Source organism: Vespa velutina, chromosome 25, assembly GCF_912470025.1.
Source record: "Vespa velutina chromosome 25, iVesVel2.1, whole genome shotgun sequence".
NCBI classification, from domain to species: Eukaryota; Metazoa; Arthropoda; class Insecta; order Hymenoptera; family Vespidae; genus Vespa; species Vespa velutina.
The window spans coordinates 1,148,739-1,173,738 of NC_062212.1; the positions used below are offsets into that span (position 1 = coordinate 1,148,739).

At 28.8% G+C, this 25,000-nt stretch overlaps 7 protein-coding genes across 19 annotated transcripts in view; 3 read left to right on the forward strand and 4 right to left on the reverse strand.

Moving 5' to 3' along the window:
- LOC124957323 (bicaudal D-related protein homolog) overlaps positions 1-331 on the reverse strand; it is a 31,192-nt gene extending 30,861 nt beyond the window's left edge. For both annotated transcript variants that reach the window (XM_047514269.1, XM_047514267.1), the window contains exon 1: positions 1-331. This exon is cut by the window's left edge. The gene's annotated coding sequence lies outside the window, so the exon portion shown is untranslated.
- A 1,266-nt stretch (positions 332-1,597) lies between these two features.
- Positions 1,598-8,196, reverse strand: LOC124957338 (coiled-coil domain-containing protein 42 homolog). Of its 12 annotated transcripts, none has more exons than XM_047514311.1 (6): positions 7,931-8,196; positions 7,521-7,809; positions 7,139-7,378; positions 6,912-6,978; positions 3,176-3,250; positions 1,598-2,240 (listed from the first exon to the last, which is right to left on the reverse strand). In XM_047514311.1, the coding sequence occupies exons 1-5, from the start codon at positions 8,044-8,046 to the stop codon at positions 3,213-3,215; spliced, it is 750 nt and encodes a 249-aa protein (XP_047370267.1). In that variant the 5' UTR covers positions 8,047-8,196; the 3' UTR covers positions 1,598-2,240; positions 3,176-3,212. The 12 variants fall into 12 exon arrangements, 8 of the variants coding, with proteins under 8 accessions (XP_047370267.1, XP_047370263.1, XP_047370266.1 ...); XM_047514307.1 differs by having other exon boundaries at positions 1,599-2,240; positions 6,708-6,978; XR_007103491.1 differs by lacking the exon at positions 1,598-2,240 and adding an exon at positions 2,943-3,033 and having other exon boundaries at positions 3,176-3,503.
- Positions 3,468-6,309, forward strand: LOC124957337 (coiled-coil domain-containing protein 63). Its single transcript, XM_047514302.1, has 5 exons — positions 3,468-4,265; positions 4,470-4,804; positions 4,915-5,138; positions 5,222-5,484; positions 5,580-6,309. The coding sequence occupies exons 1-5, from the start codon at positions 3,918-3,920 to the stop codon at positions 5,871-5,873; spliced, it is 1,464 nt and encodes a 487-aa protein (XP_047370258.1). The 5' UTR covers positions 3,468-3,917; the 3' UTR covers positions 5,874-6,309.
- Positions 8,197-8,329: 133 nt separating the features above from the next.
- LOC124957336 (protein sly1 homolog) lies at positions 8,330-10,681 on the reverse strand. Its single transcript, XM_047514301.1, has one exon. The coding sequence runs from the start codon at positions 10,435-10,437 to the stop codon at positions 8,545-8,547; it is 1,893 nt and encodes a 630-aa protein (XP_047370257.1). The 5' UTR covers positions 10,438-10,681; the 3' UTR covers positions 8,330-8,544.
- Positions 10,682-10,805: 124 nt separating this feature from the next.
- On the forward strand, positions 10,806-15,776 carry LOC124957335 (jmjC domain-containing histone demethylation protein 1). The gene is made up of 8 exons (XM_047514300.1): positions 10,806-10,920; positions 11,022-11,363; positions 11,813-12,092; positions 12,180-12,867; positions 12,981-13,305; positions 13,446-13,743; positions 13,849-14,144; positions 14,226-15,776. The coding sequence occupies exons 2-8, from the start codon at positions 11,313-11,315 to the stop codon at positions 15,231-15,233; spliced, it is 2,946 nt and encodes a 981-aa protein (XP_047370256.1). The 5' UTR covers positions 10,806-10,920; positions 11,022-11,312; the 3' UTR covers positions 15,234-15,776.
- Positions 15,777-19,273: 3,497 nt separating this feature from the next.
- The window catches only part of LOC124957298 (protein PFF0380w-like), a 16,762-nt gene continuing 11,035 nt past the window's right edge, over positions 19,274-25,000 (forward strand). Inside the window, exon 1 of the mRNA XM_047514224.1 lies at positions 19,274-19,464. Within this exon, the coding sequence (XP_047370180.1) occupies positions 19,463-19,464 (2 nt within the window). The 5' untranslated portion in view covers positions 19,274-19,462. The remainder of the gene's footprint in view (positions 19,465-25,000) is intronic.
- The window catches only part of LOC124957297 (golgin subfamily A member 6-like protein 22), a 9,953-nt gene continuing 4,846 nt past the window's right edge, over positions 19,894-25,000 (reverse strand). Inside the window, exons 2-8 of the mRNA XM_047514223.1 lie at positions 24,162-24,504; positions 23,215-23,502; positions 21,966-22,285; positions 21,535-21,778; positions 20,942-21,164; positions 20,440-20,725; positions 19,894-20,323 (exon numbers count right to left, since the gene is read on the reverse strand). Of these exons, the coding sequence (XP_047370179.1) occupies positions 20,162-20,323; positions 20,440-20,725; positions 20,942-21,164; positions 21,535-21,778; positions 21,966-22,285; positions 23,215-23,502; positions 24,162-24,504 (1,866 nt within the window). The 3' untranslated portion in view covers positions 19,894-20,161. The remainder of the gene's footprint in view (positions 20,324-20,439; positions 20,726-20,941; positions 21,165-21,534; positions 21,779-21,965; positions 22,286-23,214; positions 23,503-24,161; positions 24,505-25,000) is intronic.

Sequence of the window (25,000 nt, forward strand, 5' to 3'; positions counted from 1 at the left end):
TCTCTCCGTTTTTTTTCTTTTTCTTTTTTTTTTTCGATACACTCTTTTCTTTTTGTATCCCACCCCACAGCACCCCCCACCCTTATAAAATTTCTCTACGAAATTTATTTCTCTCTCTCTCTCTCTCTCTCTCTCTTCCTCTCTCTCTCTCTCCCTCTCTCAATAAATTAAATATGGCGACGTTAAATTGATAAGATTAGCCAATGTAATGAAAGAGAATAAAAGAAAGAGAGAGAGTGTGTGTGTGAAAATTTTTGAAATCAAATAACATTTTACAAAATTCATCTATCTATTTATCTATCAAAGCTATTGTCTTTCTTTTTTATTTTCATCGTTCCTATCGATATTTTAATTTATTACATGTATCGAATAAAAAAATAATATATAACTTATCACGCGTATTTATACATATATATATATATATATGTATATAATTTATATAAATATATATATATATATCTATATTTGTTTTTTCTTTTTCGTTGAAATTACGATAAAATAACGTTTGAGTTTAACAAAAGTTGTCACATCGTAAAAATATCGAAAAATAAAATAATGCGAAACATTTTTCAAAGGCACATATACAGACACACACATATATATATATATAGAAACACTTCACTATGACGACGTATATAACCTGACTGTTGTTTACTATACACATACGTTACGCCAGGTAATGACTCACCGCGGGCACGTTGAACGGAAAATAAATATTACGGAATCCATCGTTCTTTTATTTCTTTCTTTTTTTTTCCCCCCCTCTTTAACTTCGTAAGAGAAAGAAAATAAATCTATCAATGCGTCCGTCACGTACGAACGCTCGAAGCGTACTGAGGTCTTCCCGTGAATACCATCGGCGTACGTTGGCTCTACGTACTCCCGCACACCCGAGTTGACCCGAAGATAGACGAGTACGACCGAATTTCTACGATCCAACGACGAGAACTCCGTCGTCGTTGGCTTTTAATCTACGGATTAATAGAGAGGGGAGCGGGGAGTTTAACGCGCATTGCGGGTGTAAATACATTGATACGTAAAATACATATATATGATTGATTACGCGTATTTCGAATTGACAAGTTTGATTCGTCTATTTGTTTCTCTTTTTTTTTTCTTTTTTTTTTTATTAATAAAAAGGAAAAAAAATATTAATAATAATAATAATAATAATTAAAAAACAAGATCGACAAAATTATTTTCTCTTTTCCTTTTGTTTCTTCTTTCAAAAATTCACATTTTTGACATAGAGAATAATTAAAAAGAAAATGGAAAAAATTAATAAATAAATAAGCAAGGTTTTGCCTTGAAATGATATTTATATGAATAAAATTTTGAAAATTATTTTTTATTATAGAAAAAAAAGTTTTTTCTTGAAAATTATTAGTAATAAATAAAGTTGCGTCTGATAATTATTACAAATGAATGAAGTTGCGTCTGTGTGTTATTTAAAAAAAAAAAAAAAAAAAAAAAAAAAGAAAAAAGTTAGATCTTAGAAAATTTACTTTTACAAAATGAGACGGTGATTTGAAAATAATTTTATATTAAATAAAATTGCGTCTGAAGATTATCTTGACAAAATGAAATTACGTGATATAATTATATTCGCGAAATAAATTTTTTAATTTGAAAATTATTTTTAACTATAATGAAATTCCATCGTACAATAATGTTTACGATATAAATTTCCATTTAAAATTAATTTTACGCGAAAGAAAGTAACGTTTGAAAATAATTCTTAGAAAATCTCCCATTCAAGCTGATAATATATTTCTAATGTTATCTTTTATTAATGTTTTATTATATGCGTTTGAAAAAATTCACACACACATATATATATATATATGTAACAAGAGCGTATTGTTCATTTTCTTAATTCATAATCATATATTCTAGAATATTCAGAATAAAGATCATAGTTAAACGTTATACAGCATAATCGATTTATTCTAACGTGTGAACGGCTTGCCAAAGGTTTCACCTTTGTATTACCGATCGACCCGTCGACCTTCCCCACCGTCTGCGAACTAATCGCACGCGCGACCGACTCCTATGTTCTAATGTAACTCTCTTCCCCCACCACCACGCTTTTACCACCACTACACTCGACACCTGGCGGCCGGGCAGCAGGCACCTGAGTCGATCGCACGGAAATCATTATAGATCATATTCAGCCGGGTGGTACTCAATGTATGCTCACATTCCTCAACTTTAAATGTATTTATCTCGATATTTTTTATCTGCAATGGCAAAAAAAGAAAATTCTCAATCATTATTTTAACATTTTTCTTACTTTCACTTATACATATGTATATATATATTTATGGATTATAATATTATATATTGTATGGTATCATATATATATATATATATATATATATATATATATATATATATATATATATAGATTATAATATGTATTTATGGATTAAATTATATTAGATATTTCTATTAGTATAATATTAGAGGTAAAATTATTTTCAGATAAAACTTATTATTTATGTTAAAATTTTTTTCACATATAAAAGAAAAACTGCATTATTTTTAATCACTTATTATAATATCTTTCTTTTTCTTTTTTTGAACAAATCTTATTTTCATAATTTATTATTATCATATTAAGTAAAAAAAAAAAAATATATATATATATAATCTTTTTTTTAACAAACCTGAATAATTATTATCATATTAAAAAAAAAAAAATATATATATATATATTTCTTTTTTAATAGATCTTATTTTCATAATTTATTATTACTATATTACAAAAAATATATTTATATAATTGTTTATATATATATATGTATATAATTTTTTTTTAAAAGATCTTATTTTCATAACTCATTATTACCATATTAATATATATTTATTATCATTATATATATATATATATATATACATACATTGTACACTTATTGAAAAACAGTGGCGTATATACAAACATTATTTTTCTATCACCATTAATTAAATCCATGGATTAAAAATGAGATGAGAAATTATATAATTTCATAATTGAATCATCTCTCTCTCTCTCTAAAAAAAGAAAAGGAGAAAAAAAAGAATCAGACAAAAAATAAAATAAAATAATAACAACAACAACATTAATAATAATAATAATAATAATAATGATAATAATAATAATAATAATAATAATAATAATAATAATAATAATTACGAGTTCACGCTTATGGCAAAATTAAATGACGCAAACTTTAGGCCTTCTTCTTCATCGTCCGTGTCCAACCGGAATCTAAAAACATATATAATTATATTTAACTCGCAGCCATATTTTATATAATATTGAGCAAAACATTAGCAAATAGATCCTCTTGTTTCTACAGATGAATGTAATATCCAATGAATAGAAAAGTTTCTTCTATTTCCTCTCTCTTTCTCTCTCTCTCTCTCTCTCTCTCTCTCTCTTTTTTTCTTTATCTCTCTGTTCCTTTCTTTCTTTAGATGATTTCCAGGCAATGCATAGTATCTGAAACGAATTGGTGTGCCTGGCAACCAAGAAAATCAACAAAGTGATGGACGCATAGGTATATATATATATATATATATAAACACAACAGCTGTCGAAACTCAGCAATAGACAGCAGATGTCTTTCTCAAATGTCCCTGATAGGCAATATTACCGAAGATTCAAAAAGAAAAAGAAAAAAAAAAGGAAAAAGTATAATCATCAAGTACATTTATATAATACAATTTTCAGAAAGATTACAACAGGAAAATCAAACTTTTTAATTAATATACAGAGAAAGTGAAAGACAGACAGAGAAAGAGAGAGAGAGAGAGAGAGAGAGAGAGAGAGAGAGAGAGAGAGAGAGAGAGAGAAGAAAAAAAAAAATTAAGAGAAGAGAAGAAGTAAATAAATAGGATTATCAAAAAAGAAAAAAATAAATAAATAAATAAAAATGCAATTCTTAAGACCTGGCCAGGATGCTTTAGAGATGGAGATGATGCCAGAAATTGAATTAACCAGATTGAAGAGACAATATAGGATAATGGAGAATGATCGTATGAAATGTTCTGAGGAAGGCAGTCTTCAACTTCGTAATCAACAGATTATGATTGCTCGATTGGAATATGAAAAAGCTGAATTATTGCTTGCTATTAAATCAGCCAAATCAAAGACATTTCTTAAGAAGGATGAGATGGATGACGTTAAGTTGAAGGAATTGTTCGATCAACGTTCCAAATTTATTGATTCGATCAAATTTGAAAAACAACAAATCGGTGAACTTAAAAGGCAAATTGGACAGGTCACTGGTATTACCAATCTTTCATATTTCTTTCATTTTTCTTTTTTTCTCTCTTTTTTTCTTCTTTTTTTTCTTTTTTTTTTTTTTTTTTTTTGTTATATTTATCATCTTATGAAAACTTAATTGATTCTAATAAAATTAAATTTATATATATATATATATATGTATGTATGTATATATGTATGTATGTATATATTTGTACAGATAACGAAAGAAGTTACAGTATTAAGAAGAAAAATTCCAACCGATGTACAAGCTAAGGAGAACAGTTTCAAACGACATAAACTCATTTCAATGTTAGAAAATCGATTGGAAGTTGGTATGAGAAGATTTAATACGATAATAGCAGAGAATTTTAAGCTTCGTGAAGAGATTGAATCATTATTAAAAGAGAGAACACAATTTACTACACTTTGGAATAAACTTGTTGGACAATTGAATACAGGAAAACAAATTATTAATGATCTGATAGAACAAGCTACTTTAACATTTAATCAAAGGGATGAAGAGATGAACAAAACTCAGGCACTTCGTGAAAAGTATCATTTTTATCTTCTTTAAGATTTCTAGTATCTCTTTCATTTTTTTAATGATTATTTGCAAATTTTTTTTTTTTTTTTCTTTTCTTTTCTTTTCTTTTCTTTTATAGAGCTATGAGAGATTTTGATGCTCATAAAGCAGAGATGTGTGAACTTCAGCGTACATTGGACAACGAAATGAAATTACAAGAATTTCTCGGTGTTAAAGGTCAATATCGAAAAACTATAGACTTGCAAATTAAACAGGAAGCCGAGAGAGCTGCTAAAAAACAAGAACAACAAGATAAGATAGCTACTTATACTCATATTCTCAATACGATGAAAGAATTTACAGGTAATAATATCATATTTTTTTATTTTTATTTATTATAATTTTTACTATAATTTATTTGTTTTTTTAATTTCAATGTTATTTAGGGGAGAACAATATTGACAGTCTTGTAGCTTATTTTGTTAAACAAGAGGAAGAAAATTTTGCACTTTTCAATTATGTCAATGAACTGAATGATGAAATGGAATGTCTTCAAACGAAAATGACAGAATTGACGATTGCCATTGATGAGGCAAGAATGTTGCATGAGTTTAGAGAAAAACAACAGGTGGAAACATTGAAAAATATTACAGATCAATTGGAAGAACAAACAAAGTTAGCCGATGAAGCCGAAGAAGAACTTAATAATGTAAAAAATTGTATTTCTATTATTAATCTTAAACAATGATTTTTATATTTAAAATTCTTTTTCTTTTTTTTTTTTTTTTTTTTTTTTCTATTTAGTGCGATCAAGATATAGAGAGAATGTTAAAAGGTATAGAATCTCTCTTTAAAATTGTTAAATGTGATAATTCACCTATTCTACAATTACTCGGTGACAATACACATGTGACTATGAGCAACGTTATGCTATATCTTAATATTATCGAGAAACGTATAACAGAAATGATGCATAAAGTTCATTGGGTCGATAAAGCTACTATGGCATCACAATTGAGATTAGACGAAGATAAGAAACCAAAATTGAAAGTTCCATCTCTCACAGAAATTGCTCCTACTCAACCCTGTGTACTGTAAGTCCTTAATAATTATTATCCATTCCTTTAACTCTCAATAATCAATGATCAATGAAAGGATTAAATTAACTCATGAGTTAAATCAAACAATTCATTTTCAATACTTTATACAAGATTATAGAGAATTATAGAGAGTTAATAATCCCTTCATTAATTCCTTTCCTATATTCATTCCTATGTTCTTCATCATTCATTTGAAAAAAAGAACAAAAAATTGAGACTACATTCAAATATAAATAAATATATATATATATATATATATTTAGCTGCGTCGAGAAAGAAGAAATGCAAGTGATGACCGAAGGTTTAGAAATTCCTCTATCTCGAGAAGAAGCAATAGAGAAATTGAAAATACGTCTTGAAAGTGATTTCTCCGAATTACTTCATAATGTATCCGGTTGTCATTTACCGGCTGCTAGAAAAGTCATACAAAAGCGTTATCAATGAATATTATTGATTTTTTTTTTTTTTTTTTTTTTTTTTTCATACAAATAAATATTAGGTTGGAAAGTATGAAACGGACGTTGAATAAAAATAAATAACTAAACAATAACGCCCGTTTCATAGTTTCCAATCTAATACTTATATATTAGGTTGGAAAACTATGAAACGGGCGTTGAATGAAAATAAATAACTAAATAAAAATGCCCGTTTCATAGTTTCCAACCCTAATAAATAAATAAACGTAATATTGTCTATCGACGTGGATTATGTAAATTTATTAATAATTAAAATATATATATATATATATATATATATTTAACTCAATTGTAACGTCATTTCTTTGTCTCTTTTTTAATCGTATATATAATACGTCTTAATTCTAATATAGTACGTTTGATTTCGAGCAATTGATGTTCAATATCGTCGTCATCTAATATAGGTAATCTTTCCTTTCTTTTACATATCTGATGATAAATATTTTTACTACAGTCTTTAACTCTTGCCAATTCTAAATATTTCCCTATGGCTGCCTCTTTTATTTTAATAATTAAAATTTCCCATTTCAATACTTCGACCTTCGCTTTCTCGTATCTACCTTGAAGCGTTGACAATTTGTTGTTCAATCTGATTAATGTCTGCGACTTGGCTTCCGTCATGCGATACTAAAAAAAAGTAATGAATGTTATTAGGGGGAAAAAAAAAAAAAAAAAAAAAAAAAAAAAAAAAAATATCCAATGAAATTGTTAGAATGATAATAAAAAAGGATAAAGAAAAAAAAGAAAAAAAAAAAAAGAATGAAAATAAATAATGAATATAATATACTATCTCTGCTTCGGTCTCCTCCAATAATTCAATATTTTTCTCTTGCTGTTTGGATAATGATTTTTTAACTTCGATCAAATTTTCATAACGCTCAAAAATTTCTATTATCGATCTAAACTGTTTTGTCTCGCTGATAACTCTTTCGAGATAATCTTGATACTTTTTATATATTCCAACATATTTTTCCATCTTCTCACGAATTTCTTTCATATAATTCAATCTCCCTTGTAAATTTTGTATCTAAACAAACATTTATGTTAATTACATTTAAAAATTATTACTACTACTACTACTAATAATAATAATAATAATAATAATAATGAGGGGAAAAAAATTGATCATTTTTTTTTTTTTTTTTTTTTTTTTTTTTTGAATCATTTACATCTGTCTGATATTGCTTTTGTCTTTCCCGCTCTCCTAGAATTTTTTGTTTCGAGCGTTGGCGTTTTTCTTGATTCTCTTTAACAAAATTATTATACTTAATGAACGATTCTCGAAAAATTAATTCCTGTTCACGTAATTCCTTCCATTGGGCGTCCATTTCCTTTCTTTCGATTTCTTGTTCGTTCCATTTTTCACGTAATTTCTTTTCAGAAATATTCAAATCGCGAAATGTTTTTATTAATTCGAATGCCGGTGAAATTCTCGGAACGTCCCACTCTGGATATTTTCTATTTAAAGCGGGTAATTTGAAGAAAAAAAAAAAAAAAAGAAAAAAAAAGGAAAAAATAAATAAATTCAATTTCAATACATTCAATTTATCTATTTTATCGACATACATATTATATTTACTTGATATCCCGTTCCTCTTGTTTGGACAAATACAATTCTTTAACGCCTTCGAGAAAATTTCTAGGAATGTCGGCTCGTTCGACGAAATCCAAATTTTCTTTTCGATGTGCTGACATATTTTTTTATTTTTTTTTTTTCTTGTTGATTATAATTATAATTTCACTCGCGTATTCCGTACTTTTATAAAATAAGATTTTCTTTAATAAAGGTTACTGTATTATCGATCAAACATATTTTTGATTACCAAGTTACCTAATTTGTAGGTTAACTTATAAATATGGCGGCTAAAAAAAACGTGGAGGATGTATAGAAATTTATAACCTATAAATTACGTGTGCGTGAAAGAGAGAGAGAGAGAGAGAGAGAGAGAGAGAGAGAGAGAGAGAGAGAAAAATTATATAGAAAATAATGAACTTCTTTTATTTTTTTCCCCAAGATGTTCACAGGAATAAGCTATCAATAATATATTAACAAGCTGTATACATTAATATCGTAGATTATTATAAATAAATTTTTTTTTACATTTATTTTTTTTTTCTTTTTTTTTTTTTTTTTTTTTTTTTTTTTTTTCTTTTTCTTTCATATACCATTTTCATATATATATTTGACAATTTTTACGAGTTTCCTTCCTGTCCTAACAACGACAATTGTTTCAAAAGTTGTTTACCATTTATAAAAGATGTAGAACCGTATATAATTCTTTTATTAACACCTGTACCACTTTTTTGCTTGACATAATCAATTAAATTTTGATATTCGATATAATTTCCACCGCCTACAATGAAAACAATAACCTCTTGGAATGTTGGTCGATTTTTCGGCATTTGCTCGGAATATTTCAATTGTTTTGGATCTAAATAACAATATTCTTCCGTTTGTGACGATATCCTTGATTCTATAAGCTCGTCGACTATTTTTGTAACAGGTAAATTGTGCTTTTTAACGACCAAATTTTTCACTCCCTCCATTACAAAAGAAGAACCCTGATTCATTAATTTTGAAAACATACTAACAGTTTTAGTACCACCACCTTCATAATTACTTTGAATTTCTGCTATTCTGGTATAACTTCTCAATCTTTTGATATATATCAAAGGATTTAAATTGCATCCAGCTGATTGTAATGCAGCCTCCAATTTGTCATAATCAGCGTCGGACATATTTGTACAAATGTAATATATTATAGCAAGACGTAGTTTATCTTCAGGTGTACCACAATCTGGTTCGCTTATAGTATCAAATACACTTCTATCCAATGTTTGTTTGCTCATAATTTTTTCCTCCAATTCAAAATACGTATCAAGACGTCTTGATTTAATACAATTCAATATACCAGTAGCTATTGACGTATGCATATCTATTAGACGTTTCATTTCTAATAATTGTGGTAATGAATTTACTGCGTTTGTTAATTTAGCAGTATTTGTAGAAACCATAGATAAAGCAACTTCACTCTCATTATCTATACCCATAGAAGATTTTAATTTTTTAACATCCTCCTCATATGTTCTATATTGTTCTAATTCTTCTTGAATAGCTTCTGCTACTCTAGGAAATGGACTACCTTTATGTTGACACCAAAAACGATCCCTGGTGTCCAATTCATAAGCTTTTGTTTTAGAACGAGTACCACCGACAGGTGATCTTCCTATATTCTCTTCTACTATTAATCTATTCAATGCCATTTCTAATACATCATGAGCCAATGCTTGATAAGTCCATGTATGATGTAACGGAGTAGCCATGTCAACATTTCTATCAAGAACAATAAGTAAAGGTCTTTGAAAATTGTAATGACCACCTGATGATTCTCCTTCAAAAAGATTATTTCTTGCGTCCCAAACATTTTCCCTTATCTTTTTGTCAATCATCTTTGCTACCATTTCAGCAGCATTACCTTTAGGACAGCGTATAATAGGAACCGTTCCCATTGTAACAAAAACAGAAAATAGACAATCTACTATTATTTCCATAACAGATTCTATTTCGCTATCCTTCACGTCACCTTTGTTAATAGCATGATATGATATAACTTCGCTATTTTGATGTCTCAATATAAATAGATCATCCTCCAATGTAATAAAATTTAAATATTGATCGTAAACTTTATGAATATTGGATACAACACCACCTAATAATGCTGCCGATGCTAAATCTTCCATTTTTTGTCGTGATATAGGTGATATAAAATTTAAATAATACATATCGTATAATCCATTTTGTAAATCCTGTCCAATTCTTCCAAGATTATCATCGGTAGGTGCACAGAAATATATCGCTGGTACCTCAGGAATGGAATCTCTATCCGAATGTAATTGCATATGTAAAGTAACTCCTAATTCTCTCAATTCTTTAACAGATATCAATGGTGAAATAATATCTTGACCGAGTCTATCGTATATTAATATTTTCCATGCTGGTATTGATTCATCGTGTTTTTCTTCAGGTTGATTTAAATTTAACATTTGCTTCAAAGCATTTATTTGTTTATCCCTTAAACTCAACATTATAATCACAATATAATATATATATATATATATATATATATTATTTCAATATTACAAAATAAAATAATATTTGTCAACATTCAACTTGCAACGTCATCAATAATCCATCCATGAAGTAATATTGAAGTTGTCAAAATATGGAAATTTCAATTGAACGTAAAAAAGTACACGTTTATACTTTTAATTCACCAACAAGGCTAAGATTTCTGTTAAATCACCCAACGATAAAACTAGTGACAAAAGTTCAAATATCCCTATGTTCAAGATCCCATTGGAACTGAATTGTATTTTCCGATGCTTAGGGGGCGAGATGGAGAGGGGCGGGAAGGGGGGAAGAGGAGGGAAAGGAGGGGGAAAAAAAAAGAAAAAAAAAAATATATAAAAGGAACAAAAAAAAAAAGAAAGGAAAATAAAAAAAAATAAAGAGATATTTAATCAAGCGGGCATCTATATTGATTGACTTTTGTTGCTTCTTTATAAGAGGTTAGAAAAAAAAAGACGAGAAAAATATACTCTACGTTAAGATAATCGTATATTATTCATATAAAATTATTTGGAGGTTAATAAATTTTATCGACTTACAGTACTATATATATAACTAATAAAGTGGCCTACGTGAGATTTCGAAGAAACATTGTGACTTTGGTCGTGTCGAGAATTTGTTTTGGTAACACTGCCCGGCAGGAAAATGGCGAGGGAATGGCGTTGGGCAAGTAATATCTATGAAAAGTTCATTGTAATTTCGATTACTCGTCTGTGACATGTAAATAATGAAGAAGAACTGATTTATATATCGACGTAAGAATCGTATCGATATTTGTGAATTAAAGAACTTCTAGTATTCGATGAGTTTTCGATGATACGTTTCTGACAGCATGTCCACAATGGCCGATGACTCTACTTCGCTGCCAAAAAGGCGTCAATTGGTAAACAAACATTTTTACATAGTAACAATCAAATAAAGGGGGAAAAAAATGAAAAAAAAGAAAGAAAAAAAAACAGAAAAGAAAAGAAAAGAAAAAAGAGAAAGAAAAAAAAAATTACAATAACTTACGATGTAGTAATTAATATCGTATAGGTTAGGTTATTTGCTTTATCGTTAATACGTGTGAAGAGGGAAAGAAAAGAAATATATATATATATATATATACATATATATGTGTGTGTGTGTATATATATATATATATATATGTATATAAGAAATCAAAAATTTCATTGTCTTTTCTTTTTTATTTTACTTTTTTCTTTCTTTTTTATATATCATGTATATATACATATATATATATATACACATATACATATATGTATATACATATATACACATATATATATATGTATATATATATATATATAATATGTGTATATATATTTGTAGAGAGAGAGAACGAAAAAGTTGTATTCGGATGATTGGGCTATTGGCGATGAAGAAATTGAAGGACGTAGAACTTTCCAACTTGATGAAAAGATAGAATGCGATAGATATGATCTAAGTCATTTTAATGGATTATTCCGTGAAATGAATGGATCAGAACTGAATCTTGCTTATCTACAAAAGCATGGTCTTGGTATACCATTATTATTTAGAGATAAATCTGGATTAGGATTGAGAGTACCTAGTTCCAACTTTACCGTCAATGATGTTAGAACTTGCGTTGGTATGTTATTATTTCTATATATATATATAAATAAAATATTTTTGTCTATTTAAAAAAAAAAAAAAAAAATTAATACTCTTGGATTAGGTTCTAAAAGGATATTAGACGTAATGGACGTCAATACGCAAAAGAATGAGGATATGACAATGAAGGAATGGCAAAAATATTATGAGGATCAAAATAAGGAACGTTTGTTGAATGTTATATCATTGGAATTTAGTCATACTAAATTGGAAAATTATGTACAATCACCGAGTCTTGTTCGTCAGGTTGATTGGGTTGATGTTGTATGGCCAAGACATTTAAAAGAAGCCCAAGTAGAATCAACAAATCTTTTAGAAGATATGATGTATCCTAAAGTACAGAAATATTGTTTGATGTCCGTGAAAGGATGTTATACGGATTTTCACGTTGACTTTGGCGGTACCAGTGTATGGTATCATATATTAAGAGGTGGAAAAATCTTTTGGTTAATACCACCCACTGAAAAGAATTTGGCTTTGTATCAGGAATGGGTATTAAGTGGTAAACAGTCAGATGTATTTTTTGGTGATATGGTTGATAGATGCGGTAGAATAAGTTTAACCGCAGGAATGACATTGTTTATACCAACCGGATGGATACATGCCGTTTATACGCCTCAAGATTCTTTGGTATTTGGTGGTAATTTTCTTCATAGTTTTGGTATTGAAAAACAATTGAAAGTTGCCCAAGTTGAGGAACATACAAAAGTGCCTCAGAAATTTCGCTATCCATTTTTTACAGAAATGTTATGGTACGCATATATATTTATAAAATAATAAAAATATTTTGCAATGGTATATTAATTTTAATGATTAATTAATATTTATGTTACTTTTTTTTTTTTTTTTTTATTTTTTTTTTTAGGTACGTTCTCGAAAGATACGTACACGTTCTGTTGGGTAGAAGTCATTTAGATATATCGGAATCTCAAAGGCAACATTTAGTTCCTCAACATCTTCAACATGTCCATCTTACGCCATACGAATTACATGGTTTAAAAGCCATAGTAATGTACCTGCACTCATTGCCCTCTACTAAAAAGAATGTGCCTGAATTAATACACGATCCCGTTGCCCTGATTCATGACGTTAGATGTTTGGTTGAGCAACACAGACATGACAGTCCAGAAGCAGCTGTAACTGGTAATCCAGTATTACCACCACCGCCAGCATTGACTATAGCAGAAGGAGTAAATATGAATAAAATTATAATAAATTTTGAATGTTATTTCTTTATGATGATTTAAGTGACGTTGTTTGTTATATATATATATATTTTTTTTTCTCTGTGGTTCTTTTTTTTAAACAAAAAAAAAAAATCATTTTACAGGAACGCATGAGAATAACAAAGAAAACATTCGTGAAAATACAAAGGCATCATTCGCAAGAGAAATCAGAAAGAGCATTTCCAAGAAGAAGACGTACTAGATGCAAGAAGTGTGAAGCATGTACAAGAACAGACTGCGGTGAATGTATGTACTGTCAAGATATGGTCAAATTTGGTGGTAGTGGACGTGCAAAGCAAACATGCTTGATGAGACAGTGCCTTAGGCCCATGCTACCAGTTACCGCAGCTTGTAAAGTATGCCAATTGGATGGTTGGGGTCAACAACCTGCTCCATTAATGGGTATTTTATTATTATTTTATATCTATTTTGATTATAGTTTAAAATTCAAAAAATATTCATATCTTATTAATATATATATATATATATTTTTTTTTTGTTATATAGGTAAACCTACGCCGACAGCACCATCGAGATTAGTTGAATGTTCTGTGTGTTTTGATATTGTCCATCCAGAATGTATAGGATTGGATCCTCAAAGAATAACTGTTAGTGATGATCTACCGAATAGTTGGGAGTGTCCTGAATGTTGTGAAAGTGGTAGAAATTTAGATTACAGGCCACGACAGCCAAAAGCACGTGCTCGTAAACTTTCAGCATCTAGTGCTGCATCTTCAACACCTACAACAGATTCTGAAAGAGCGACAACCCCAAGTAAACGATCAAGACTTGATCCGAATGAAGTAAGCGAACTAGAAGACTAAAAGATTTAAATAATAAGAAACCGTTAAGATAAGCCTGAATGAAATTAAATAAAATTACAGACATGGAATGATAGGGAACCAGCTGAAGGTGAACAAAGGACTGCTTTGCGTACACAATTAGCAGTGCAATTAACTGGTTCAAGTAGTAAATCATTGAAGAGGCCTCATGTGGTAGTTAGACCCATTTCGTTACCCCCTGTACAAAGATCTGGGTCAGACTTTAATGGACAATCGTTAGCATATGATAAAACGGCTATTCTAGCTGTATTTAGATTTTTGAATGCAAAAGACTTGGCCAATTGTGCCCTTGTTTGTCGTACATGGGCAAAGTATAGTATAGATCCAAGCTTATGGAGAAAACTTGATATGTCACATTCACATTTAACTGCCTCACATTTAACTGGTATAGCAAGAAGACAACCAGAGAGTTTATCCCTTGATTGGACTAATGTAACAAAGAGACAGCTTGCTTGGCTATTAGGTAGATTACCACAACTTCGTACTTTGTCGTTACAAGGTTGCACGTGGACAGGTGTTTGCGCTTTAAGAACTTGTAGCTGTCCTCCACTTGTTACTCTTGATTTGAGTCATGTTTCTGGATTAAACGATTCAAGTTTAAGAGAGGTTCTCAGTTCTCCAACAGATTCAAGACCAGGTTTAATCGACAAAACATCCAGGCTTAAACATTTGAAAAACTTATCATTGGCAGGATGCGACATAACAGATATAGCATTAAGATATATCGTTCAACATTTGCCTTATATTGAAACATTGGATTTGTCTTCTTGTGGAAGAGTTACCGATGCTGGTGTAGCACAATTGGCAACACCACCTGCACAAGCTGTCACTAATTTGGCATCATTGAATTTATCCAATTGCAGGCTACTTACAGAGATAACGTTAGATCATCTTGCGAGGTGTAAAGTGCTTAAACGTTTGGACTTAAGACATACCACGCAAGTGTCAACGCAATCGGTTATAAAGTTTGCTGCTAAAAGTATTCACAATTTGCATGTGACCGATGTTAAATTAGTAGAAGAGAAAAAGATTAAATCGGAAGTTACGTGAAAGGAACGTGCCAAAATAATATGGTATGGTATGTTTTAAATCGGTGCAATTATGTCACAGATATAAATCAATGGAATGGATAAAATAATATACAACAAAGTATGATAAGTGATTGGGCAATCTTTCAGTGAAAAATAACTATCAACCGGTTTATTTATTTATATATGGAAAAAAACAAACAAAACAAAACACAACAAAAAAAACAGTTCAGTCATAGAACTCTTATGTTTGCTTGTATTAAATTTAATCTAAATAATGTGAAACAAAAAAAAAGAGAGAGAGAGAGAGAGGGGAGGGGGGAGGGAGAGGGAGAGAGAGAGAGAGAGAGAGAGAGAGAGAGAGAGAGAGAGAGAGAGAGAGAATGAAAGAAGTCAATTCGATAATAGATAATAATTGTTTTATCGATCGGCTTTTAATGAGAAATTAATTCTGAGTAAAATAGATTCATCGTTGAAAACAAATTAACATACATTTTTACATTTTTTTTTTCTTCTTTTTTATTTTTTCTCTTTTTTTTTTCTTCTTTTTTTTTTTTTTTTTTTTTTTCCTACATTTAATTTATCCTAACGTTATATATATATATATATATATATATATATATATATATATGTGTGTGTGTGTGTATATATATATTTTACATTCGGTCGAACATACTCAATTAGACGATAGTAGAATGAGTCATTCCATCAAATCATTAAGCATCGATTAAAATTATTCCTTAAAGCGTTACTTAAATGATATTAAAGAATTAAACATTTTTTTTCTTTTTTTTTTTTTTTCTTATTTCTTTTTTCTTTTTTTTTTCTTTTTATTTTTTTTATTTTTTTGGATCGCGTTCATTTTCACATTTTATTTTACTCTATTTCATTTTATATTATTTTATTTTATTTTATTTTTCTTTCCTTCTTTCCTTCTTTCTTTCTTTCTTTCTTTCTTTCTTTTTTTTTTTTTTTTTTTTTTTTTTTTCCTTTTTTCTTTTTTTTTTTATTTTTATCTTAAATAAAATCATATGCAAAAGAACAAACATATATATATATATATATATATATATATATACATATACATATACATATATATATATATATATATATATATATCCAATCCTATCTGAGAGAATGTATTATGATGAACATTAAAATTGAGATTCATGAAAGATAAATTAATAAATAAATAAATAAATAAATAATAATAATAATAATAATAAATAATAATAAATAATAATAATAATAATAATAATAATAAAAAAATAAAAAAAAGTTAAAAAAAAAATTAAAAAAAAAAAAAAAAAGTAAACTTACATGCATGCAATGCTATAAAAATGCAAGCAAATATAAAAAGATTAGCTCACGTGAGATGATGTATTTTTTCTTTTTTTTTTTTTTTTTTTTTTTTTTTTTTTTTTTTTTTTATTTTTTGTTTCTAATTCTTTTTTCTTCTCTCATTTTTTTCCTCCCCACTAATAATATATCAATGTCCGGATTTATTTCATATTACATAAGAAAACTATTATCATGTTTTAAGCAACCAAATGTATATATAAGCCTGCCTTGATTTTATTAAGTATTTCTCAATTCTTCTTTAATATATTATATATTATATAAATATATATATATATGTGTGTGTATATGTGTGTGTATATATATATATATATATATATATAATATACACATATGCAGATAACGATGAAGAAAAAAAAACAACACAATAGCATTAAGCAATAAGATTCATAACAAGATGTTATTTATAACGCACTATAAGTGTTCTTTATAATTTAATTAGTCGTATGCATAAATATTATGCGATGTGCAAGCGCATTATTTATGTTATAAGTATTTTGTATAAAAAACAAAAGTATTTTTCTTTTAGTCCTTTTTTTTTTTTTTTTTTTTTTTTTTTTTTTTTTTTTTCTTAAATCACTCTCACTTTTTCTTTTTTCTTCCTTTTTTTTTTTTTTTTTTGTTTCTCATTTTAATTGAATCAAAATAACAACAACAACAATAACAATAACAAAATACAAAAGGAGAGATTTTCCAATGAAAGACATTTGTTTTAATTCATTCATTTTTGACTCGTGCTCTAACATTTGTTAATGGCAACGTCTAATTTTTATAGCTCAAGCTTCTATTAGAAAGATAAATGAGTATGGAGGTTGTAATATTGTAACACCATTGTATAGTAAATGTAATTTAGATATTATAATAGTGATATATATATATATATACACATATATGTATATGTATATATGTACACACATGTATATGTATACATACATATATATATATATATATATATAATATTTCAAAATATAAATTTGAATTTTATGGAACAAATCTTCATTCGTACCAAATACCCAAATATTGAATATTTACTATTCAACACAAAAGAGGAGAGAAAAATAAAAAAAAAGAAAAGGAAAAAAAAAGAAAAGAAAAAATACAACGCATGTTTTAACTTGACAATTATAATGCAAATACCTGCTATTAAATATTATCAAGCATAACTATATATATATATATATACATTTTTTTTTTTTTTTTTTTTTTTTTTTTTTTTTTTTTTTTTTTTTTTTTTTTTTTTTTTTTTTTTGAAAAAAATACATAGCCATTTTGATATGCATGTATAAAAGTTCATTCATATATATATATATATGTATACATAAAATATAAATATATGAAAATTGGTATTTGCATTACTGAAAATATGAAAAAAAAATCAGTTTGTGTCGGGTATAATTAAAAAAAAAAAAAAAAAAATAAAAAAAAAAAAAAAGCAAAAAAATAAATAAACATCTCTCTGTACTATATAAATAAAAAAGGATGTACATAGCATACGTATAATGTTGATGTTCTGCGTTTAGATTTATAGATATTTCATATTTTAGTACAATTTGACTTAAATTTATCTTTTGATTAGAAATTATCATTGCTAATGTCTTCGGTAAGAAAGTATATATTATCAAACAATCTCTCCCACCGCCCCATCTCATATCACCACATTCTAAATGTAACTATGTTTAACTTGAAATTATTTTGTAAATATTTTGAAATGTATTCGAATAGTTATGTAAGGAGAATTTCTGTTTTTTGTCCTAACTGTAAAAAGAAAAAAAGAAAAAAAAAAAAAAGAAAAGAAAAAAGAAACTATTACTATATCACCTTTATCAATGGATCCTAAATTTTTTTTGTTTAGATAAAAATAAAAACAATATCTTACGTCGTCAATATCACAAAAATTTCATTCCGTCTTTTCTTGAATCTTTTTCTTTCCTTTCTAATTTTCCCGCCGTAAATTCAAATTTGATTGCAGATACGATGACGTCACAGATATGTTACGCCATAATTGAAATGCACAAACGCATAATCTTAGTATATGTATTGATAATTATCAATAACTATAACGTAATTATATAATAATATTAATTTTTATTATTAATTTGTATATAATGCCGTAACAAGAAAGATGATTTACTTTCTAAATTTCACCAATCAAATGCGAGCTAAGTTTCGACGGACCAATAAAATACGTGAATAGTTTTAGACGCTATAATAGTCTAAACTTTAAAACGTGTAACCTCGAAAATTTAAATATTAATCATTATTAATGAACATAACTCACGAATATCCATCATAATTATGTAATAATATTAATTTCTATTATTAATTCGTATATTATGGTAGTGTAATAACACAGTTGATTTATTTTCTAAATTTCACCAATCAAATGCGAGCTAAGTTTCGACGGACCAATAAAATACGTGAATAGTTTTAGACGCTATAATAGTCTAAACTTTAAAACGTGTAACCTCGAAAATATAAATATTAATCATTATTAATGAACATAACTCACGAAGATACGTCATAATTATGTTATAATATTAATTTCTATTATTAATTCGTATATTATGCTAATATAACAGAACTGTTGATTTATTTTCTAAATTTTACCAATCAGATGCTAGCTGTGATACAATCAACCAATGAAATACATGGATTAAATTAGTTTGTAGATGTCGCTGTTGATAAATAATCGATCGCGTACCCAACCTATATTAGTATTCAATGTTGTGTGAGTAGCATTAGTTGAAATACGTGCAAGAGCATGTTAACGTGTTTTCAAAGAAAAGAAAATCAATGATATATGTATGCAGTAGTTTATATAACGACGCAATCGGCAAAAGGATTCTGGAGTGAATTTTGAATCAATTCGTAAACGTACACCGAAGGTGAAACATGTAAGTCTTCTTACACCTTTACATTATATATTGATAAATTTATTCAAAAGTCTTATTCGTTATAATCAATGGGTATCTAATTATTTTATTTAAAAAATAATATTTTACAATGCGTGATATCAAACAAACAAAAAATAACGTTCATATATATCTGATGCAAACTTAAAAAAAAAAAAAAAAAAAAAAAAAAAAAAAAAAAAAAGAAAAAAAAAACCAGATTAATTTTTCCTTTTTTTTTCCCCCCCTCCCTTTTTTACTTTGGTCGAGTCCTAATCTAAGAGGATACGTTATACATTCGATAAATTGCTATTGTTGTTTATAAAATAATATTTATGTTCTATTAAGATATATATATCTTATGCTACAAAATAAATGTTATAATTAAAATCGATTAATATCAAACGTAGGTATATGATTATGCGTATTGTATCACGAAAGTGGTTTCCTTATTATTTTTCTTTTTTATCATTCATAAGATTCACTATGTTTAATGTATACAATCGTTTTGTACTTATTAACCCTTTGAATGAATGTATATATATATACATACGTATGTATATATATATATATATATGTATATGTAACACACACGCTCCTCGGTGAATATTACGTCGCACAATATCTTAATAATAATTTAAGATCGGAAGAAGCGTCGCAATCAAAGAGTTAATTATTATTATTGAACTTATATCATAACTTAACCTAATTCTGCTAAAACCGAATCCAAATCTTCTTGCAACGTAATACTTTCTTCTCGTTGTTTGGCCAAATCGTCCTTTAATCTATCGACTTGTGCCTTTAAAAGATAATTACCTTTTTTTAAAGCGGCCAATCGATTTTCATGTCTCTTTACACGTTTCTAAAATGAAATGAAATAAAGATACAATATTAGATTATCAATGGATAACCTCAAAAAAAAAATAAAAATTGAGAGAACGTATTATTTATATAATTTGTATATATTACAATGTTTACCTGTAAAATATCTTTCTCTTGTTCAATAGTATGACCTATTTCATCGATCTCAGATTCTTCCTCCTCTTCGGATTCTTCAGATTCTGATTCTTCGGATTCCGTTTCTTCATCCTCTTCTTCTTCCTCTTCATCGTCGCCATCAGCGTCGGCCATTAATTTCGCCATCTTGTCGACTTCCTTTTGCAAATGTTTAAACTTACGTTTCTCTTCTTTTAATAATTTCTGTTGTTGTTTTATCTGTTCCTTCAATGCGTGCCTCTCCTTTCTTGCATTAACGGCTTTGTCCCTATTTTTTTTTTTTTTTTTTTTTTTTTTTTTTTTTTTTTTTTTTGATATTAAAAAATATTATTTTTAATTAGATTTTTTATGGATTATTTTTCCCATTTTTTTTTTTTATTCTCTCCTCTTTCTCTCTCTTTATACATATATATATATATATATATATATATATATATATATATATATATATATATATACATATATATAAAATAATTTTACTCACATAAAGTTCTTTACTTTGGTAGAAAGTAATTTGATTTCTCTCTGCAAACGTTTCTCCGTAGATGCTTTTGAATCTTCTTCATCCTCTTCCTCTGTACTTTCATCTTCCTCCTCTTCTAACTCTTCTTCAGTTTCACTCATATCCTGTTGTTTATTTTCCATATTCTTTTGAGAGGCTATTCTTGCGACGTCTTTTGCGCTTGGACAACCAGCCAGTGCCATTCCTGAAAAATTGTACCATGCCTCTTCTGTGTTATCCTCGGCTAATTCCACAATTGGTTCAGTATCGTTATCATCATCATCATCATCATCATCATCATCATCATCACTATCATTATCATTATCATTATCATCATCATCATCCAAGTTATCAACCCAACCCTCTCCTAAAAAGCATAATTAGTAGAAGCTGATTATAGCCAGTTGAAGCAAAGCAATAGAAAATTGAGACGCAGTTAGTGCAGCTGCAAATAATAAAGCTAATTAGATTGTTAAAAGGATATATATATATATATATATATATATATTTCAACGAATGAAAATCTTTTTCTTTTTTTTTTTTCTTTTTCTTTTTTTTCCACAAAATTTATTTACCAGCTTTCATGCGTTTCTCCAAATTGTTATAGATCCTTTTCATTTCCTCCAATTCATTTTTATACTTATCCCTTTCCTCAGCCGTATTAGCATATTCCTTCTCTAATCTTTCAACGTCCTTCCTTGCAGCACGAGCTTCCTCTTTCAATGATTCCGTTAATTTTTCCTCTTGTTGCTTATACTCTTGTACGTTCTTTTGCGATCTCGTTCTTTCTACCTCTGCTTCGAGATTTAAAATTCTTGCCTGTAAAATGAAAAATATTCATACATTTATATTTATTATTATTATTATTATTATTATTATTATTATTATTATTTCTTTTTTTTTTCTCAATATAAATCTAATCTCATTTAGATTCCTCTAAAATATATTGATCTATTAAACGTATAAATGATAAAAATCAATGTTAAATATTAAAAAAAATTATCACCTGCAATCTTTTGTTCTCCCTTTCTAATGCCTCCTTATTTCTAAGCTCAATTGCGAGCATTTGCTTGGTACTTTGCAAATCATCCCTGACTGCGTCTATGTCATCGTCGTCTATTACATCATCTGGTTCATCTTCGACCTCAACCTTTTGCATTTGTTCCTCTATCGTCAATTGTCTTCTAAATTTCCTAAGACCCTCCAATATAGGTTTGGATCTGTCATTGGTCTTAACGCTTTTCAATTTGACACCCTGCTGAATCTGCTTCAGCAATTGATTGTGCATATTTGACTTTTCTGACTCGAATACGAAGTGGGCCTTGCCTGTTTTAAATGGGGAGAGAAAGAAAAAAGAAAAAAGAAAAAAAGAAAAGAAAAGAAAAGAAAAAAAAAGTAGGGGGGTGGGGTGGGAAGGAAAAAGATAAAATAAAATCAAATCAAATAAAAAGAGAGAAAGAGAAAAAGAAATATGAGGAAATCAAATCTTTGTTAGATTACGTAGAAATCCTTTCTAATGGAGGGGAGGGTAGGGAGTGGTGGGAGGAAGAGGGGGGGGGGGAAACCTTGACAGCAAACCTTCAATTATGATATCATGCTAATCATAATTTATCATTGGCACATTAATTATCTTTCTTTTCTTTGATCGCACGAAAAAGGAAAAAAGAAAGACCGTACTTGAAATAGAAAGAGAAGGCAATGAGGGAGTTGGGGGTGGTAAGGAGGAGGAGGAGGTTATGGTTTATACACAAAGAGAGAGAGAGAGAGAGACATAAACTAATGGTTAATTTCCACGATATACAATTAGCAATTTAATTGGCTTAATATTTTAACAATGAAAACACAAAACACCCATGTAGTAAGGTTCTCCTCATTGTTCTGAGATTGAGAGGAGGAGGAGGAGGTGGAGGAGGGAGGGCAAGGGAGGTGTGGTGTGTGTCGAAGAAAGATAATATAAAAGCAAATTGAGGATTGGGATATTTGTAATCCCAAGAGACACAAGATATCCGATAATAAAAGACAATCCTATGGGAAACGTTAATTGAACATATAACTCATTAACAGGGTAATTAAATTTACATATGTGCTGTTGGATTAGGTGGGTAGGGGGAGGAGTGAGAGGGGTGGGGTAAAATTGTCAGACAATGTCGTATATATATAGGATTAGAGGGAGAGAGAAAGATACACACACACACATATATAATAATCTTTGATTTAAATGGATGAAGGAGGATTGTGATAAAATCGTAGATCACCTGCTGGATCAGCTGTGACCTTGTTAACCCTCTCGATCAAGGGTGCACTTCTGTCGTTGCATTTGACGTGTCTTAAACGTTTACCACTTTCAACCTCCTTCATCATGCTCGCCCAATCGGGACGTTTCCTTGGCCTTGATTTTAACATCTCCAATTGTTTCTCCTGACTCTCGGTCAATGGCGGTATATCCTTAAGGATTGAACGACTTGGTGGTGGTGGGGGTGGCCTTGGTGGGGGTGGGGGTGGAATGGCCGCCCTAGACGAACTCTTTGACAACGTTGGGGCACCTTGGATCAATCAGAAAATTATAATTATCGCTGAATTGATTCGTACGAATTATATTCTGATTTTGTTTCATTTATTTTATTTATTCTTTTTTTTTTTTTTTTTTTTTTTTTTTTCTATGTTTTGACAGGCTGGGCTAAAAGTTGCTAGATCGATCCAAAAATGTTCTCTTTTTTTTCTTTCAGCCTACGTCAAATGTCAATTATTTTTTTCTTCTTTTTTTTCTTTTTTTTTTTTCGAATTATTAACTTATTTTTTTTTTTCTTTTTTCTTTTTTCGTACGGATTGTTAGCTGATTAAATTATTACTATTATTACTGCTATTATAGCAATAGTCTCTTGAATTGGGTTGATCGAATAGTCTCGAAGAATGATTCATTGACTTATAATGAAATCGACAATGAACATTTGACCCAACCTTTTTAATCATTACAGTGATATTGGTATTGTAATAGTTACTTTTTTTTTTTTTTTTCTTGGAATGAGATTGAATATTTTTCGTAGGTTCAATTTATGAAATTATTTGTTAACTTGTTAACTCGAGAGACCCGTGAGGGATTCTTTTTTTTTTTTTTATTTTTTCTCTTCTCTTTTTGCGCAGAACAGAAAAATGTGGGCTTTGTTTTTGTAAACGTGGCTCATTATTTTATGATGAATCTTACCAGTTGAACTTTCGCTCTTGGATAATGGTACGGTGTCACCTCGGGATCGAGATCTCTCAATGCGAACTTGTCGCTCGAGTTGCGGCCTCGAATTTGGCTCCTGTCGTCCATTCTCTCGTGGCTTTGATGACGGAGGTGTACTACTTGTTGTCTTTGTCTTTGTCGTCGTTGTTGCAGCAGCAGCAGCAGCAGCAGCAGTAGCAGCCGCGGTGGGAGCAGCGGCATTAAGATTTTTTTCACTTTTTGGTTGAGACGGTATTATAGTGATTTTACTTTGCTTCCGTGTTCCTTGTTGACCAGTTTCGGTAGTTTCCGGCACCGATTCCGTTGGTTTTGAGACACTCTAAACATATGTGCACGTATACGTTTATTCAAATTAAAAGAGATAAAGGAGAAATCTAAAAATAATAGAAAATGCAAAATTAATTATTGAAATTTTGCGGAGTATTATTGGATGAGATAGAATGGGCCTGGGTAGATGGGTTGGGTTGAGGATTCGTTCATTAGATTAGACAAATATTTTCTCATGCGATTTTTCACCTCTGAACTGTTCTTTTATTTTTTGTTTTTTTTTTTCTTTCAGTTTTTTGACACTTCCTACGAAGGAAGGATCTTTTAGGGTCTCTTAGGGTCCTTTGGGGGGGGGGAGAGGGTCTGTTATGTCGTATCGAGTGGGCCCAAAAGTTTTAAGTTTTACATTAAACAACAATCAATTTTCTTTTTTCTTCCAGACTCCTCAGGTTAATTTTGTTTTGTTTGTTCTTTTTTTTTTTTTCTAGATTATAAAATTACAATTTTAGATTCGTAAGAAAAAAAAAAAAAAAAAAAAAAGAAATTAA